The sequence below is a fragment of the Scomber japonicus genome, chromosome 4 (genome assembly GCF_027409825.1).
Source record: "Scomber japonicus isolate fScoJap1 chromosome 4, fScoJap1.pri, whole genome shotgun sequence".
NCBI classification, from domain to species: Eukaryota; Metazoa; Chordata; class Actinopteri; order Scombriformes; family Scombridae; genus Scomber; species Scomber japonicus.
The window spans coordinates 10138127-10155578 of NC_070581.1; the positions used below are offsets into that span (position 1 = coordinate 10138127).

At 41.2% G+C, this 17452-nt stretch overlaps 1 protein-coding gene across 1 annotated transcript in view; it reads left to right on the forward strand.

The window, feature by feature from the left end:
* The window catches only part of mib2 (MIB E3 ubiquitin protein ligase 2), a 40894-nt gene that overhangs the window by 12676 nt on the left and 10766 nt on the right, over window positions 1–17452 (forward strand). The window contains exons 4-13 of the mRNA XM_053318323.1: window positions 3113–3219; window positions 4559–4753; window positions 5113–5255; window positions 5656–5763; window positions 5896–6000; window positions 6851–7013; window positions 7703–7836; window positions 9035–9183; window positions 9675–9831; window positions 11368–11522. Coding sequence (XP_053174298.1) covers window positions 3113–3219; window positions 4559–4753; window positions 5113–5255; window positions 5656–5763; window positions 5896–6000; window positions 6851–7013; window positions 7703–7836; window positions 9035–9183; window positions 9675–9831; window positions 11368–11522 — 1416 coding nt within the window. The remainder of the gene's footprint in view (window positions 1–3112; window positions 3220–4558; window positions 4754–5112; window positions 5256–5655; window positions 5764–5895; window positions 6001–6850; window positions 7014–7702; window positions 7837–9034; window positions 9184–9674; window positions 9832–11367; window positions 11523–17452) is intronic.

Genomic DNA, 17452 nt, shown 5'->3' on the forward strand with positions numbered 1-17452 from the left:
TTTTTCTATAAGGCTACACACAGTCAATGGCTGTTTACTGTGTTCAGCGTTCTGAATGACTCCCAGTGTCCTGCATTTGGTTAGGGCTCATATGTTTTGTAGTACATTGAGCCATGTGTGTGCATGCTGACAGTGCTCAGGGTAGCATATGCGTGTACCATATGTTTACGAGGAAGTGGTTGGTATGCAGTTGGTTAATCGGCTCTTCAACACACAAACAACACACATGCCGTCCTTACTTATCTGGACAACTCAGTGCTTAATCCTTCCCTTGCACATAAAGCTACACAACCCCACCTGACCTCCTCAATTCTCCACCCCACTGTCACATTTAAAACACATCCAACCCAACCCTATTACTGACCTGAACAGTTTCTAGTACCTTCTTTGTCTTCTGCCAATATGGCCTGAGAGTTGTACCTATATTTGTTGCTAGTCTGCTAATTTGAATGTTGCTGATGATTGCTGGTCTGTAATGTATCTCGAGCTCAACTAAAGACTTATCTGGACTTGTATAGAGCTTTTGTCATACTTGTCCATCACATTTCCGCTCGTATCACAAAACAACTCTCTTCATGAATGTATTTAAAAGGTTTTTTTTAGGATTTTGTAGGTGAAATGTAGTAGTATATTCACCATGAGCACATTGCACATTGCACACAGGGCTGACTTTTGAACCCATGTTCATCCTTCTCTGAGGTAAAAGCTCTGAGACATCCTACCACCCATGAAAACATAGCGTCACTGTATTTTTCTATCAGCACATTTTAATTTTCTTGTGAATTTATTGGTTGACTTGATTTGTGCAAACAAATGGTGATACTGTGTCTTCTACTGACTTAATTTCAAAAAAGAGAAAAGTTAACCTTTGAATGACTGTTGACTCAGCTAGCGTGTTAGTAGTTGTAGGTCTCTTGTCCTGATCCTGTCTGGGAGCAGGGATGACATTTGGTCTGGCAGGATTAGAAATCTTGATCCCTTGAAAGAGCTGTTGTGTTTCTCACAGTAGCAACACAGAGCAACACCGTGTCACACACTGAGGTTATTGTTTCTTTTTCATGAAATAGGGACGCCTGTCAGTTTGCATCCTCTTGTCCTATTAAGGAAAGTGAAGTTTTAGGAAGCTTTTTCTCTGACTAAACCAGTGCTTCCTGTCATAAACAGTTCTCTTTGTAGCATTTCAGTCTGTCCTTCAAGTCTGAAGTCAATCTGCTTCGTGCCACCAGGAAATTGGCACAGTTTGCTACATTCTCTCCATGACCCTTAATACTACCAACTCAGGAAATGTTACTCTAACCAAGCATTGTTTTAGTTAGCCTGATCACAATTGTGCCACATATTTCTTGAACATCTCTAAAAAGACAGCCATATAAGGAATGTAATATATACACTCGTACATATAGTAAGAATCGTGGTCTGTGCTCAGGATAACTTTTAAACAAATATACATACTTGAAATATACATATACACACACACATATATATATATGTATATATATGTGTATATATATATATATATAGTGTTCATGCACGCAGGTACACTATGTTTTGACCTGAGTTGGCCTGCTTTCTGATAGCTCTGCTGTCCCGGGATTAGGCTCAAAGCTCTGATTTCACATAGACACCGTTCTCAGCACAGACCTGTCCAAGCTCAGTCCCACACAGAGATTTACTGTTAGTTGGCTCTAAGAGCCAAATGAACTGCCGTTTCCCGCTGTGGCTCCCAGGAACCTGAAAAATCTGGGCAGTGACAAGGGATGAAGGGACAAAGTCTAACTTCAAGGATTCATGAAAAGCTAGGCAAAACCCCAGTGTTAGAGAGACACATGGCAGAAGCCTCTATGAGGCTTCCTGAGGACGACAACTCTCACTGGGCTCTTTTTCTTCTGATCACTCTGGATTTTATGTGATTTCGACTCTATCCAAAAAAGCTGTTTGAGTGAAATGGAAGCTGAAGTTTGATTTCGTCAAGAAAGTATGGGAATAGGCAGCTCTTTTGCACCGAGATCTGATCAAATCTTTACCATAAGGTATGTCAGCTTTTGAGGATATGACTATTTCACTAAAGTGTCTGGATCTGGGATCAGAGTTTACGGTGTCATTATTTAGATAAAAAGGTTATCCTGTTTGTCTCACAACTACTTTGTGAAGAACTGCGACAGAATAGACATCATTCAGCAAACTAAATCAACATTATGTCGAGAGTGGAGCTTAGAAACATAAGTATGATTTTAAAGACATAAGAGAGTAGATGCTACCAAGGATTTTGGTATCAGTATTTGGGATCAGTAGGTCAATGCGAGCAGTTTCTTGTATTGTTGCGTACTGCTATCATATGTAGTAGGACACACATCTATTTCACAGGTACAGGGTGACATGAAACAGGCAGTAATGTGCTAATAAAAGAAGAAAAGAAGAAGAAGACGACTGATGTAAATAATTCAAGTTATAAAAAGTTTTTTATGAGGTTTCTCACCTAATTTATCCAACATGTTCGAATACACGCTGTGTAGCTTGGTGAAGAATGTTGAATGTAAACAAAAGTAAGCTTGTGTACATGAAAACTCACGGTTTCTTTAAAGCTGTTGTCAGGAGATCATGACGGCTTATTTAATTTTAATTTTATACTTATTATACAGTTGACACTTGTTGCCTAAAGCCTTCCCTTTCACACAGGATGACTTAGACTTTAAGTGTCCTACACGTTAAATCTTAATGCTCTCCAGGAAAGCCTGTAAGTTGCACAGGATCAGTCTTTGAGTTGGTGTCGTCAGCTTGCAGGAACAGTATATTTTCTTGGATTTTACTGTGAATAAACCTTTATTCAATGATATCTCACTTTGATGATTTGTATATAATGTTATTTTAATGATTGATTAGTTTAGTACGTTTGTACTTCTCATGGCTCTTGAGTCATATGTTGAGCTTGACTCATCACAGATTCAAAGCTGTTGTAAATGGCTTTATTATGAAGAGAGGACATTTTTGTTGGTGTTGTAATGTGTATATTTTAACAAAGTATCGTATTTAAGATTTTATAGCAAGTCTTAACATTGTCTCAGACGGTCGGTAGAGCAGTTTGCTCAGCTGTGTCTCCATACTTTTATCACAGAGTGAGCTTGGCACCGAGGCAGAACCTCCCGCGGATTATCCTCAAAGGAATCTTCCAGGGGGTTAAAGTGGTTCGTGGACCTGACTGGGACTGGGGAAACCAAGACGGTGAGTGGTGTGCAGGGGTACTGCTCTTAACGCTAACCTGGCACTGCTAACTCAGCAGGCCCTCTACCTGATTGACCATGGAGCGGTGCCTCTTCAAAGTGTTTCACCATCCACAACCCATAACATTCTAACCTCACGTCTCATTAACCCATGAAATGTTGTGGTAATGTGTGTCTGCGTGCATTTATATTTCCAGTGATTCATCTGAGTCTGCTCCACAGATGTGCCTGTCTTTGTGTATTTTCAGCCCTCGTTCATTAACATTTATGTTCTTTGCTTTTTTTCCTTGCAGCCCTGTGTAGTGGCATAAACTGAGACTTAAACTGTAATCTATCTTGCAAGTGTTGAGAAAGTAAAGAATTGAGATTTGTGTTTTCATGGCTTTCCATGAATGTCTACAGTTTTCTGTTTATTATGTGACAAACCACGGGTCTACACTGTCGCTATTGTGAAAAATGTCCCTTTCTTTTCAGATACAAATATTCTCCACTGGTTGATGTTTGAAATAGTCTAAATAGCAATTGAAGACAATCTTCCACATCAGCGGGCTAAATTAAAGCCCTCGAATGTTCCCTTTAGGGAAAGCTGGAATGTTAACATGTCTTTATGTCTCCTGGTCCAGGGTCATCATTGTCTCTGAGAATAGCTGCGCTCCCTTTTCTGGGTTAGAGCGAATGAGTCAAAATGTCCTTTTGGTGTCTTTGAAATCAACACCCTGGGGTTTGGTTAAGTCACTCATCAGGCTTAAATGGTGTATGCGGTAAGTGCATACAGGACGATCTGAGCATGCTCAGAAACCCCCAGCCCCACCATGTAGTCTTTCCGGTCACTGGTTTAATAATGTGGCTTTGCAAATGTTTATTGTTTAATGGTGAATCTTACTTTACACTTGGATGCTTTTGTACTCGAATCAAGAAAGGGGACGTGTGCTTTGTCAGGTTTTTGATCCGTGGAGAAAGCATGTAGCACTGAGCTAGATGTAGAAAATAGAAGCGAATGACTTTGACACTTTGCAGCTTATGTCCCTACAGGGAAATCTTCCTCACACACTTCTGTCATCTCATTTGCCTGGTGTCATACACTCATTGCCTTCCATTCTCACCAGATGTTTACATATTGTGATCACATGTGTACTCTGTTGTTCACATATTTTTCTCCTGATCAAAATGCACCTAAATCCACTCTCTTTATGTAAGGACTTCTTTCTTTCTTTAACAACCTCTGTCTCTCACACACTGATGCATTGTTGACTCTTGTATATTTGTGTGTTTATATGCATTTATGTGTGTGCGTGTGTGTTTGTGTGTGTATGTGTGTGTGTGTGTGTGTGTGTGTGTAGGCGGGGAGGGTAAGGTTGGGAAGGTAGTGGACATTCGTGGCTGGGACACAGAGTCTGGTCGAAGTGTTGCAAGTGTCACCTGGTCTAATGGCACCACCAATGTCTACCGAATGGGCCACAAGGGCAAGGTAGACCTCAAATACGTTTCTGATGGCCAAGGGGGCTTCTATTACAAAGACCACCTACCAAAGCTGGGTAAGACAGGCAGATTTCTGTTTTGAAAGCATGCATTAACTCATTCATTTCTCATTTGCATGATTAGGAGTAAAGCAATATATATTCAACAAATATTGGCCAACATGAAAAACATGACTCCAATCTAGTACGTACTAATATAGTGATCAACCTGTAAATCATTTTTGTTTATTGTAGGAAGAGGTTCATCAATAACTTGTTGGCCCTTTATTATTGTAACATTCAGTTGTATTTTTGCATGACATTTTTAGACTTTACAAAATCCAGACTGATTTTAAACCCAAACTGTTGCTGGTTTTGGTTTTTAAAACCCTCGCAAATCGGCTCCTCTTTGTTAACGCTGACACCTGTCCATCCAGGAGAGCACGCAGAGCTGCAGCGCCAAGAGAGTGCTGATGGCCACTCCTTCCAGCAGGGTGACAAGGTCAAATGTCTCTTGGAGGTGGACATTCTGCGACAGATGCAGGAGGGCCACGGAGGGTGGAACCCCAAAATGGCTGAGGTATTAAAAGTCTTCTGCCAGCAAGACAAACACAATTTTGACACAATTCCAAGCATGTTAACAATAGGCTTTACATAACTCCCTATTGAGTTCTATAATGAAGAAGTACAGAGTGTACTTCCCTTGTTTTTTCCAACAAGTTACCATGAAGTCTTTGTACTGGCTATGCAGTATGTACTCTTTATGGTTTGGATAAACAAGGCCTCATAGTCAAAACACACGTGCCTCTTGAAAATGGCATACAGAATATTTATGTAAGTGGCTCAGATGGACATTGATGTGCAACAGAGTGAAAGGAAATAGAGCATACAACCCTCAAATCACAGCTGCTAAAGGGAACATTAAGGTCACAGCCATGCAGAGGAAGACCCAGGGTGAAACAGCCTATTTGTGTTTGCAGTACATTTGCCGGATCGGAACTGTTCATAGAATCACTGACCGAGGAGACGTCAGAGTCCAGTACAGCAACAACATCCGCTGGACTTTCCATCCTGGAGCTCTCACCAAGGTACTGAGTTACAGATATGTTTCTTCTGGAAGATCTTACATAGTTCAGAACTTCAGTTTAGTAGGAGTATGTTTTCATCAGATTTTTTATATCCTAACAAATACGTTAATAATTTGTGTTTCTTTCTCCCAGGTGAACACATTCGGGGTCGGCGAACTTGTAAGGGTATTGGAGGACATGGACAGTGTCAAGAGACTGCAGGCTGGCCATGGAGAGTGGACAGACAGCATGGCTCCTGTATGCTCATTTAGCCTGATGATACACTGAATGCCTGACATAATCATTTTAACCTTTACCTTGACAAAATCAACAAGTACTTAAGCTATCCTCTCCAAGCCCAAAAATCTAAAAACTTACTTTATAAAAAAGAAAATTGTGCAGCAAATTAACATTGTTTTCCTGACTATTTATATACTTCCAATAGTCTGATAGAAGCCAATCACATTGTGTGAGTAAGAGGTAAAGGTACGAGGAGGTAAAACACAACATGCCAATGACAATCATGACAATAATTGCAGTCAACAATTGTCACAGGAATAAGAAACCAATGCACATAATCATTTGGCTCTTAAATATCATGTACTTGGGGGGAAAAAAAATGTTACTTTTAAATCATTTAAATGGAAATTGATTTGATGAAGGACACATGATGAATTGTTTAGCACTTGTAAAATACATTTTAGCATTTGGGCTTTATTTTGGACTTGTTCTTCTTGATGCAGGATTTGAATCTGGATTTTATAACCAGTGACATGCGACTTGCAAAACAATGACATTACCCCGACTCTGTTTTCATATCTTGAGGTTACTCCCCATCTGTCTGCATGATGTTAACTATGTCACATGCTGAATTCTTTACTTGGCAGATGTCCTTCTGAATAAATTACCAGCTTTACTAAAATTGGGTGTACATGAGGAGAAGTGGTCAAGTTTAGAGCCGATTGCTTGAACGCAACCTGTTTATGTACCTAAAATGAAAGGGGAACAGACATTGGTCATATAAAACCATGAATAGGTCCTGATTTTTGAAGTCCCTTTCTTACCCACACACTCCACATCCACCTTACTTTCTGTTTTTGTTTCTCAGGTGCTTGGCCAGGTTGGGAAGGTGCTGAAAGTATATGCAGATGGAGACCTACGGGTGGCTTTCGGAGGCCAGACGTGGACGTTCAACCCAGCGTGCCTCTCGGCCCAGCCCGTGGAGGTGGACGCCAACCTTATGACAGCCGAGAACCCCAACGAATCTGGAAGTAAGGCCTCTGCCGGGACGATGGGGCTCATCTTTAACACTCCAGCTTCAGCTTTACCTTCTGCGTTCGCTAATTCATTCATTCTTTCATTCTCCACTGCCCTCATTCCAGCTCTGTCTCTTGCCGTGCATGCACATTCAAGGCCATTTTTCTTCCTGTCTCTTTTCAGCAGTGTCTGGACCGGGTGTCCGTTTAAAAAAAAAAAAAAAAAAAAAAGTTCTTCTCTGTAGGATGTCATGATCCTGCATGTTGACAGCGAGAAGCTTTGGCAGCACAGCATTTGTGGACATTTGTCATCATGTCAGAAGTTCTCAGCAGTCTCTTAATCATGACTAAATCTTTTCTGTGCATGTGTTCACCTCAGCGGATGGAAGCTTGGCGACAGAGAGTTGTGTCTGTGTGTTTGTGAGTGTGTGTGTGGTCACATCGTACTGCATGGAGGGACATTTTGACTCATTCCTGTGGTTTTGCATTGAGCTCAGCTGAACAAACCAAATAAAAGCTGTGTCTTTGTGGTGCTGTTTTGGCCCTCTGGAAGGCTTTGCGGCACCATTTTTAAGTACATTGTTAACATGAGGCTTATTAAGCTAAATTAATCCCTTTTTCCTCTCTCTTCTCTGTCCCCTTTCCACAACCTTATTCTTCTCCTTCTGCCCCTATTCTCTATATACCTTTGTCTCGCTGTTCAGGTACTGTCATCTCAGTGTTGGAGAAGCTCCTGTCTCAGGCTACAGAGCAGGACAATCCCAGCCGGCTGGTCATCGAGGCAGCACACGGCAGTGCCAACAAAGTGCGGGAGTTGGTGCAGAAGTATCCTGACAAGGTTAGTGCAGCACTCCTTCTCTCTGCTGCAGTCCACTGCCTGTTCCAAGACCTCTTTTCACCAGGACACCAAAGACTGAAGGGGTGGGGAATTTAAAATTTTCACACTGCACACCGGTCCGGTCCAATATCCAATTCATTACAGTCAACTTTTATGCCATTAAACGACACCCAAACATGGCATGTCTAGCACAGTTGACACACTGTCATTAAACACCAAGGACCAAGAATGAACATGCAGAAATTATTCCAATACACAAAGTCATTATATTCACATCACCAGTAGGCTCTGTGAGCTTTGAGGCAGATTTTGGTTGTCTTGGAAGGAAACTTGGAGTCTCTGTGTTGGTTTTATAGCAGAGGCCTGTAACCAAGGAATGCAGGGTCTCATGCACCACATCCTTTACTTTTTTTTTCCTTCTCTTGTGCCGACGTTCCCTGGCTATCGCCAGTCTTATTCAACTCAATTCAGATTCCAGCAGTGAACCATGATGATATTGAGACATCAAAATAAAAAAAGATATTTGCCACAGTGGTGTACTGTATGTTCCAGCTTGATCCAGGAAAAAAAAATCACCCACAATTGTAAACTTCAATATTTGTAGTCATCTATAATCTAAATTATTATTGTAGCAGTAGCAAGAAATCTGATGTATATCATATATATCATATCACTGAGTATTAGCCACTTTTTTCTGAATTAAGAGTTTTTGGAATTCATCAAATTATACATCATGGCTTTTATTATTTGGATTTCAACTTAGATGTAGGCGTGGGAATGGCAGGGGTGGGCAATATAAATAAATCTTGTCACAGTGCATGTTATTTTGTAGTATTATAATATGGTACATTTTTTAGAACATTTGATAGAGAAACTTTATAGATTAAATAACTGATCTGTTTTTGCCTAATCTAGTCTGTTATTAACAATACTCCCTTAGATCCAGTTTTTATGTTATGATGTTTTACAATTAAAATATAATGAAGAGTACATATTATGTAATTGTACTGTTACATGATTACATTTCCGGTTCTCATCAGTGATGACTACACTGCTTATTAGGATTATGTATGGCATGTGACAAACGTGGCTGCTGTTCATGCTCAGATTACTCCCAGTCAGTATGAGTTGGGCTCTGATAGTGTCCAGACCACCTCCGCTTCTAATGAATCGTCAACCATGTTGGTGTCGCTGGCAGGTGGATATCAAGAACCAGGGCAAGACTGCGCTGCAGGTGGCTGCACACCAGGGTCATATGGAGGTGGTGAAGGCTCTGCTGCAGGCCAACAGCTCCATTGAAATCAAGGATGAAGACGGAGACACAGCGCTTCACTACACTGCTTTCGGGTGAGAACACACACGCACACACACGCACACTTGAGCACACCAAGTTGTTTGAGTCGTCAACAGGACATTACTCACCTCCTTTGTGACTGACTTACGCACAGGAGAGCTCTTGACTGTCTTTTTCCATGTAATGTGATAATCCATTCACAGAAGAGGCAGCATTAAAGTGTTGCCTAATCAGCCGGCCCTATTTCATCCTGATTAATACTGCTCAGGAAGTCAGCATTTGATCAAATCTCTTTGAGGATTAACAGTTAGAAAATAACTGACAGTTTGTCACGCAAACAAAATGGCAGTTGTAAAAACATATTTGTATAAATTAGCATCCAAACCTTGAGCAATGTGTAGCTCCTAGTAGGATTTCACTGTAAGCATCTGAGATTTTTTGCGCTGGTTTGAATTAGCTTAATTCAAAACACTGTTCGGACAGATTGGATCACTCAACAGAAGTGAATTACAGTGAGGATTAATCTATGTTTGTTTCCGTTCAGTAATCAGGCAGAGATCGCACGGCTGCTGTTGAGCAAGGGGGCAAATGTAAACCTTCTGAACAACTCAATGTGCACGGCCCTCCACATCGCTGTCAACAAGGGCTTCACTGACGTGGTGCGGATTCTGACAGAACACTCAGCTGACGTCAATCTCCAGGTGAGAAGGCTTGTCGAAGATTTTGGCTTGTTTAACTCTTCACATGCTCATTACAGCAGCAAACCAATATCAACATCTATAAAAATGTATTGAACTACTTGTTTAACATAATCCATGTGTCAGGGATCAAGTAATCAATTTGAACCAAGCAATTCCTCCTACAAAACCCCTCTCATAACCCCTCTCTGGCTCACTCGCCGGTCTGGACTGAGCACAGAGGGAGCTCATGACTAAGCATGTAGTCAATGACAGCGGCTCAAGCCCTGAGTGAGTGTCTGCGTAGCCAATAAGTGAGCCTCTCTGGCAGGGTCAGTTATTTGCTCTACATATGTCATGCGCAGCTCACACATTGCCCTTTCAAGCTGTCATAAACACACACAAATTCAAACATTCATGGTATTTGACTGCAACCCTGCTTCACTTCAGCCCTCATTAAGGCAATTTAGTGTCTCTTTTAGGGCATTTTCCAGACTGTCTAACATGCCTGCAACCAGGCCTGGAATTCACTAACAGCATTTTTTTCTGCTTGAGCAGTGAAGCCGCTCAGCTAAAAACATGGAATAGCTGCCGAGAGTTTGTTTTTGTTTGTGTGTGGCAAATGTGCATGTGATGTGTTTGTGTCTGACAAAAAAAGAAAGAAAGAAAGAAACAAGAAAATGAAGGCCAAGCTCTGATTTTTTAAATTTGTTTTATCGGGATGTGCATATGTATGTACAAAATCATTGTTGATTATCTTTGTTGGCCATCTAAGAGTATATTATAGGTCAGTGGAACAGGATGGAGACAAACCAACCCACAGTGTCATGTCATGTCAAGTTTATATTATGTCCTTATGTTCAAATGCAGGGCTTGCATGCTCAATGTTAAAAAGTGGCACATGGAAGATTTTAAATTGTTCTTAAGTTCTTTTATTAATTATCTAATTATTGCCATACTGTGATGTCTGATTATTATAATTACTTGATGACTGTAAATGAGTTTAACTACTCAGTGTATTCTCGAGTTTAAATAGCGCTTGAATGAATGAATGAAGAAATGAATGAAAAACACCAACATAATTTATAGCATAACTTATAACTAACTGAATTATCGCAAACCATATTCAAACAGAATGTAACATGGATCATACAACATGTCATTGTCCCCGACCTATTTGCTTAAAAAAACAAAAAACTTGTTTGAGCTGAAAACGCTGATTCTTTAAAGACATTGAACACATACTGTTTGTTAACAATGAAGCCCTCATTTTACCCCTTTATGATAAATATTCAACTATCATCTTTATAATTATATTTTACACTTCTATAGATATATAATGTATAGTAATGCTGTTTTGAAAACAATTTCCTGCTTCTCTCTACTAAGCAACTGTGACTAATACAACTTCTTTCATATTACATTTCTTATGGTGTTTTGCATTATGCTGTGTCATGTCTCAAGAAAAGACCTAAAAACCTGCAGTACCACTTTAGCTCTGATGTGTGCAACAGCCTCACTCACTGTGCTGCGTGTTCATTTTTTCTCTCCCCTGATCAGGACTCATATGGGGACACACCGCTCCATGACGCCATTTCTAAAGATTTCCGCAATATCATTGAGATCCTGGTCGTGGTGCCCAACATTGACTTCACCCAGCAGAACCTCAGAGGATTCAACCTGCTGCACCATGCTGCCCTCAAAGGCAACAAACTGTGAGTAAAGATCAGAGCTCCAATGATGCCTAACATAGAAGAAGTGAAATTAGTAATTGACCACAATACGTATCGACTGATTGATTTTTCAAGAGAAGTTCTGTGGGTGTTTTTGTCAAGTGCGCAGTTGAGGTTTTCCCAGGAGATAACACTTGGTTGAAATTGAGTTTCAGAAACACTCCACATGTGACTCAGCATGATTCATAATGACAATAGTGGTAAATATGGTAGATTAGATGTTGGGGGCCTCCTTTCAGACAAAGATTGGAAAAAAGGCGCTAATATATAGCCTAATATTGCTGTTTGACAATTCCCTCTCTTTAACCAAATCACACACATATAGGCTATTCTACATGATGTCTTTTGATATCAAATGTTATAAATCATGTAATAATATTACACTTCAATTCACTTAACAGTTTCACCTGAAACTGTTTGGGGGTTGGCGGTTGAGGACTTGAATATTTTTCTCCTGGTCCAGTCAAAATCATCTCTATTATTTCAAATGTTGGATTTTTTTGTTACATAAATCATGACAATATAGTGTGGACTTGTCAGCCACCCAGTGTGGACAGACACATGTGATAGACAGAGTATTCAGGTGTGTGTTTCCCTAATCCAGTCACTGTCACAGTGTCATGTCCGTTCCCTTCAATCTGCCGAGTTGCTCAATGTCTTTGTATTTGAAATGCAGGTGTCTGATGTGAGCTTTGGAAATGATAGGTGTGTGTGTGTGTGTGTGTGTGTGTGTGTGTGTGTGTGTGTGTGTGTGTGTGTGTGTGTGTGTGTGTGTGTGTGTGTGTGTGTGTGTGTGTGTGTGTGTGTGTGTGTGTGTGTGTGTGTGTGTGTGTGTGTGTGTGTGTGTGTGTGTGTGTGCGTGCGTGTGCGTGTATCTCTCCTGTGTGTTCAAATGGGGACTCAAAGGTCGACTCTCAACACTATCTGTTACAGACAGAGAGCTCATCTCCCACACAGTTTCTGCTGCTGTCAGCAGGCTGCTATTCAATATCAGACAAAAATGCAACATTTACTTTTGCATCTAGTTTCTGCACACATTGTCTTGGCCTCCAATTGTTTCCACAAAATACATTTCATGCAGTTCAGCAATGCAGAGCCCATGATTTGGGATTCACACGTGAGCAAAACTTCAGCACTCTTTTTGACAATGATCTTTAAAGCTGTCATAACTTGGCTAGAGGTCATGTCACTGCTGTGCCACAGTGCTTATCCATAAGGAAAACACATTTAATTCTTTGAAATGATCAAACATTGTCTTAATTCACTCCAAAATGGCTGCATGAATTGTATTCCTTGCTCAAACTAAGTCTCCCCCAGTGACACTACTAGCTGGTGAAAGATCTGCTCAGCCATTTTAATTTACACCAAGGTGCTTGAGGCCAAACATCAAGTCTCCCTGCCTGACACCTGTCACAAAGGCTCCATTGTCTTGTGACCGCGTTGGGTTTAGGCTGGTTGACACTGGAGGTGCTTAATCACAAACTGAGCCTTGACGGGGCACCGACCAGACAGGCAAAAACGCAGCAGATAGCTGAATGTTCTCACAAAGATAAGGTTGCATTTCTCAAACACAACTGTTATGTCTGTCTCCTTTTTGCTGTGCATGTGTCCTCTGTGCGTGTTGCATCACATCAGCTCCCACACACCCTGAATAGCCTGGAAATGTACCATTGTGGTAAAAGAGATAGAGGGATATGAAAGATACGACAGTCAAAGACTATGTAAACGTCACCATCAGATCATCATAGATATATATTGCATGCATCACTTCAGCTGAACAGTGTTGGTTTGATTTATAATATAATTTTCCTTGAGGCTTTCAGCAGTACAATTGCTTCATTGCATTTCCATGCTCCAAAAACGACCCCAACAGGTGATTTATTAGGGCCCGAGCGCTGACCAGCGCGAAGCCCTATTGTATCTGTCAAGATTATTATTATTATTATTTTTCTTTTTCTTGCACGACGACGGCCTTTTTGCCCCCCTGAACGTGCCCCGAAAATCACCAAAGTTTGCATGCAAGCCAGACCCGGCGAAAATTTCGATATTTTTTGGTCTGCACAAATGGGCGTGACAAAATGGCTCTCTAGCGCCCCCTACAAAATCAATAAAAGCGAGCCCCTCGTGACAGATTGACATAGAGAAACGAAACTTGGTACACATGTTCAACATGTCAAGACGCACCAAAAAGTCTCTTGGACACATACCCTAACACCAACAGGAAGTCAGCCATTTTGAATCAAAATATTGATTTTAATGCAAATTGTGGCATCATATTTGAATGCACTACTCCCACAGTTTTCTTCCCATCCACTTCAAATTCACACAGAATCATCTTGAGACATTGGAGATGAAAAGTTATCAAAAGGTTTTTCCCCCCGTCATTCCTGGTTGCCGTGGTGATGCGGCGAATTTCGATGCTTCGCCATGAAATTTCAAACCCTCATAACTTGACTCCACATTGTCTGAGCTTTTCCAAATTTCAGATGCCTGTTCAGTGTCCCGGTCTGAACACATGTACAGTCTCATATTTAGTGACAGTCATAGCGCCCCCTACTGGCAACAGGAAGTCACTTGCTTCATTCTTTCACTAATTACTCCCATAATCTTCATCCCATCCACTTCAAATTCACACAGGATCATCTTGAGACATTGGAGATGAAAAGTTATCAAAAGGTTTTTCCCTCGTCATTCCTGGTTGCCGTGGTGATGTGGCGAATTTCGATCCTTCGCCATGAAAATTCAAACCCTCATAACTTGACTCCACATGGTCTGAGCTTTTCCAAATTTAATATGCTTGTTCAGTGTCCCAGTCTGAAAAAATGTACAGTCTCATATTTTGTTACAGTCATAGCGCCCCCTACTGGCAACAGGAAGTCACTTGCTTCATTCTTTCACTAATTACTCCCATAATCTTCATCCCATCCACTTCAAATTCACACAGGATCATCTTGAGACATTGGAGATGAATAGTTATCAAAAGCTTTTTCCCTCGTCATTCCTGGTTGCCGTGGTGACGTGGCGAATTTCGATCCTTCGCCATGAAAATTCAAACCCTCATAACTTGACTCCACATGGTCTGAGCTTTTCCAAATTTAATATGCTTGTACAGTGTCCCCGTCTGAACACATGTACAGTCTCATATTTAGTGACAGTCATAGCGCCCCCTACTGGCAACAGGAAGTCACTTGCTTCATTCTTTCACTAATTACTCCCATAATCTTCATCCCATCCACTTCAAATTCACACAGGATCATCTTGAGACATTGGAGATGAATAGTTATCAAAAGCTTTTTCCCTCGTCATTCCTGGTTGCCGTGGTGACGTGGCGAATTTCGATCCTTCGCCATGAAAATTCAAACCCTCATAACTTGACTCCACATGGTCTGAGCTTTTCCAAATTTAATATGCTTGTACAGTGTCCCCGTCTGAACACATGTACAGTCTCATATTTAGTGACAGTCATAGCGCCCCCTACTGGCAACAGGAAGTCACTTGCTTCATTCTTTCACTAATTACTCCCATAATCTTAAGTATTTACACCTGAAATTGACTCAGCTGAGACATAAGACCTTGGTGATGCTACATTCCGCAACTCGTGACCCATCATCAAATACTGTTGCCATGACAACGCATTCAACGCCATGAAATACGATTACACTTTTCAGAGGCAAAGGATGCATCCACGGTAACCAAACTCAACACACACGTCTGGAGTGGGGTCATTTCACATCCTATATACTTCAATGGGATGGCCGTGACTAAATGGCTCAATAGCGCCCCCTTGAATATTTCATAATTGAACCTCAGACTTCCCGATTGACATAGAAGAATGAAATTCGGTAGGTTTATGTATCATCTCCAGACGCACAAAAACGCCATTTGGACCCATACCCTAAGTCCAACAGGAAGTCGGCCATCTTGGGAAAAATGCTCAATTTTGGTGAGTTTTGTGGTCATTTCCAGGCCTCATATTTGAACGCACTAGTCCTAGAGATTTCATCCCATCCACTTCAAATTCACACAGAGTCAGCTTGAGACATTGGAGATGACAAGTTATCAAAAGCTTTTTTATGACTTCTTCCTGTTGGGCGTGGCTGTGCAAACAATTTCGATGCTTCGCCATGAAGCAGGAAGTCCTTATAACTCCTACAGACATTGTCCCACCTACACCAAATTGCTCACGCATGTAGAGGGTCCCGCCCTGAACACATCTATGCATCAATACTGCTTCATATACACAGCGCCACCTACTGGACACAGGAAGTCAGCCTCATATGACAAACATTATCCGATTTACATGAAATTTACAGGATGTGTTCTCCACATCACACACTGCAACATGACATGTCATTGGTGGGTCATCTCTAGCGCCACCTAGTGGACACATGCAATGTGACTTAGCCCCATCACACAGTGTTCATTACAAGCCCCGGTGCCAAGACGTCTACGTGCCCGCTGTGTCTGCCATGTGACTGCAGCATGCACCGACACGCGCGTACAAGGCGGTGCGTGGGGGCGCCAGGGCCCGTTCATCACTGCTTGCAGTTTTAATTTGTATTATTTCTCCATAAATGGCATCTTTCTTAATAAAAATCTCATCTGTGTTGTTTCCAATGCAGACAAGGTCTTGTAACCTGTCTGTGTAGAGGCAGATCATTTTTCTTAGTAAAGGAAATCAATCAAAGAAATCATTTTTTCCACCTGATTGAAAAATGAAAAAGATATTAAGTCTTCTTAGTGGACCGAGTGACTTCTTACTGCTGATATTTTTCACAGTACACCAAGTCTGCCTGACCATGATGAGGTTCCTGCTTCCATGCTTCAGGGCTTTTACGACCTCATTTGAACTTTCCTCCCCATATTACAACAAAACCAGGCAATGGAAAATCGTCCCTGGCTCTTTTTAAAGAGGTGCCATGAAGAAAAAGGAAGCAAGAATGAAAAACACCAGCATCCACATAAATTTCTCCCCTAAAGCGATGCCACTTCATTCAAGGTTTCAATCAGAGACTTTTAAAGTGTGCCTGATGTAATTTGATGGATAATATCCTGGAAAACTTATATTCCAAAGAGTGGGAAGCCCTGTTATTGTCATCAGTTAAAGTTTTCAGGCTGTGAGTACATCGCGTGGTTGGTTATTTGCCTGCAGACTCTGCTTGTGCCAGTCTGTCAAGTACTAAACCAGTCAACAACCAGCCCCCCTTTTCTTTTGTAAAAACCCTGAGAATTGTCCTATAAAAAAAAAAAACCCACATAAACCCAGGGCCGCTCTCTACATGAGTGCAATATGTTGATAAATGTCAACCGAGCAGAGGCAAAAAAAAAAAAAAAAAAGACAGTCTGCAAGCAATAACTGCAAGTCAGAGAGGAAAAAGAACGGGCGCGGAGGCCGCAGCAGACAGTCATTAAATAAATGTCCGATCTGTTCTGGCAAGTGTCATATGTGCAGTGCTGGGAGTTTCTGCTGCACTCCCCAGCATTCATTTAGCCTGACATCAGCCGCTGCACCAAGAGCAGAGACACAGGATTTACAGTGTTCAGCTTGGTTCACCAGTTCATTCATATATCATCAGCAGGCCGACGCCACATTGATACCGGCTAGGTCCTGTGTGTTTTTTTTTTTTATTGCTTTGTTCTGTCTTCAATACAAATTGTCATGTCTAGTTTGAATGTAGTCAGGCATCAGATTGAAGGTGAGTAGTTTATCTACCGTTTTATGTACAATGACCAAACCTTTGACTGGGACTTTCCCTCTGTTTGGTTAGCTGATTGTTTTACTGTCCTCAGCTTTGAAAGTACAGACGATCCATAAATTGATTTTTTTACTTTTATGCAACTCTGTTTGGACTTCCTGTGAGCAGATGTGGCAGTCCTTTTGGGTTTTTTTGAGACAAAGATGAGAATGTTTT